Source organism: Lactuca serriola, chromosome 7 (assembly GCF_051521515.1).
Source record: "Lactuca serriola cultivar US96UC23 chromosome 7, Lser_US96UC23_V15, whole genome shotgun sequence".
In the NCBI taxonomy this organism is placed as follows: domain Eukaryota; kingdom Viridiplantae; phylum Streptophyta; class Magnoliopsida; order Asterales; family Asteraceae; genus Lactuca; species Lactuca serriola.
In genome coordinates, this window is record NC_136414.1 from 200,620,845 (window position 1) to 200,623,164 (window position 2,320).

Below are 2,320 nucleotides of genomic sequence, written 5' to 3' on the forward strand. Positions count from 1 at the left end.
ACAAGCAAATAGCAATATAGGAGAAAGTAAACAAACAAATGATGCATATGTAAAGATAACCAATAGAGCAATAAGACAGAAAGTAACAAACAATACAAGCAACAGATAAGAAATAAAACACGGATAATTTCATAATTATAAGACAGAAAATGGTCAAATATATATAGGAAGGAGCACACGAGAAAGTAATGTTTTTTATAAAAGCAAAAAAAGAGCTATTTGGCATGATTCTCATTTCTCTCGTTCATAGGAAACCTAATATATAGGAATAGATATAATACGTATTTGTGCATAGTTGCTATTATTAACTGTATAAATTGTTACAAAATACAAAAGTAACCAAAATTTTAAATCATTTTCTACAAAATAACCAAAAATAATTAAAAAAAAATCAATTTTGGCAACGACGTTAACTACGATTTAAGCGAAATATATTTTTTTTAACTTGGCTATTTGCTCCTGGCACTGCGATTTCTTCTCTCCTTATCTATGATTTCATCTAATCTTTTTTTTTTTTTAAGTCTTTATTGCAAAAAGGATTATGCTCTAGGAGACTCTAATATAGAAACAGTTTAAGTGTTCTAAGAGACAAAATCGCAGATGACACGACTATCTACAATTGTACACGTCCTTAAGGCACAAAAAATTGGTTAAAATTGAAAATTTCTTACTCTTTTTTCTATTTTATAAAAGATATTAAGAAATATCTCTAGTTTTGTCTTGTCATCTTTAAATAACATCCTAATAAAAATCATTCATAACAAAATATTATTTTAATGACGAAAACCACATAAAATAACAAATTACGTTTGCAGTATAAATATGATGTCTTTTCTAATTTAAAAAATGAAAAACAAAAGATCATTTAAGATAGAAAAATGAGGTGGACAACCCTAACATGCCACGATTATCAAGAAAAAAGAAAAGACAAATTAAAAACGAACACGTGTGCCGTGTTTTGTTGCGACTTTGCTCTACGTTTTCCTTAAGCGCGTTATGTTGTGAACTTTGGTCGTAAGTTATCCGCCGACCATATAAACGGAATACCTTCCTCTCCGAATTCATCGCCCGCTTTCTCTATATATACACACAAAACCCTTTTTCAAACTTCATCATCACATTCAGCAACACCTCCTTAAACTACCACAAATCAAACCACCTTTCTCCGATCTTCAATCATAATCACTTGGATTTTAAATTCTAATCGTTAGAAGCAGAATCATGAGCCACTTCGATCAAAACGAGATTCCTGGTGAGTTTTCTGAGTAGCAGAAAAAGTTGATTGTAATAATTGTATGCAGTTTGTTTTTTTTGTTAGTTGAGGTTAATTAACAGTATTTAATTGATGACCATGTAGTTGCCTATCCTCCTGCACCACAAGGAGCATCGTACGTGATGGCACCACCGCCGGTAGGGTATCCGACGAAAGACGGCGGCGCTACCAAATCGGAAAATCAGGTTCCCGTTCAAACTCAGAGCAGAGGAGATGGCTTCTGGAAAGGATGGTAAGTGTTTATTATCCTTATTTTTTTAAAGGGTTTAAATAACACTTAATTATAGTTTTTTTACAACAAAAATCCATATACTTGTGTTAATTATTCCATTAATTAAAACTTATATTATCTTTTGACTTGATTACAGTTGTGCTGCACTTTGTTGCTGTTGCGTGTTGGATGCTTGTTTCTAGAGAAGTAAAGATGATGTTGATGATTTTTGACGAGTGATGATTTTTTTAGATATTTGTTTGTTAATAATAATATCAGTTGAATAATAAAATCCATATATTATAGTAGATGATATGTGTAATAGTTTTTTTTTCTTTTTTTATATGTATACAGAATACAGATTGATCATTTTCCTTTATTCTCATATTATACACTCTTTATGTTTATATTAAAAAAAAAGAATCAGATTCATTGCCACTCTTTATGTTCAATTATTGTTGGTTAGCTTTCGTTTATTTTTTTCAAATAAAGTGTCATATCGTGAAGACTTTTGGTTTTGATGATATTTTTGAAATAACAAGTTAATTTTGATTAATCCAACCCTTAACTGTATTAAGTATAAATCACTTTACTTTTCTTTGCAAAATGAAAAAAGTGGCATGATTCTCATTCCATAACTAATCTATGTTAGGATAAAGAAACAATAACACGTAACAAACATAATTAAAGGTGCAAAGAAAATAAAGTTCGGTCTATACTATCTAAATGATTGGCTAAGCCATGGATAAATTAGAGATGATTTTATGTTAGACGTAGATAATTAAAGAACAACCATCATACACGCACTTTCTGTTTGGGTTACAAATGTATAAATA

At 30.0% G+C, this 2,320-nt stretch overlaps 1 protein-coding gene across 1 annotated transcript; it reads left to right on the forward strand.

The window, feature by feature from the left end:
- The first annotated feature begins 1,073 nt into the window (after positions 1-1,073).
- Positions 1,074-1,863, forward strand: LOC145064956 (protein CYSTEINE-RICH TRANSMEMBRANE MODULE 4-like). Its single transcript, XM_079012315.1, has 3 exons — positions 1,074-1,252; positions 1,358-1,505; positions 1,642-1,863. Exons 1-3 carry the CDS (start codon positions 1,222-1,224, stop codon positions 1,685-1,687), a joined length of 225 nt encoding a protein of 74 aa, XP_078868441.1. The 5' UTR covers positions 1,074-1,221; the 3' UTR covers positions 1,688-1,863.
- The last annotated feature ends 457 nt before the right edge of the window (positions 1,864-2,320 follow it).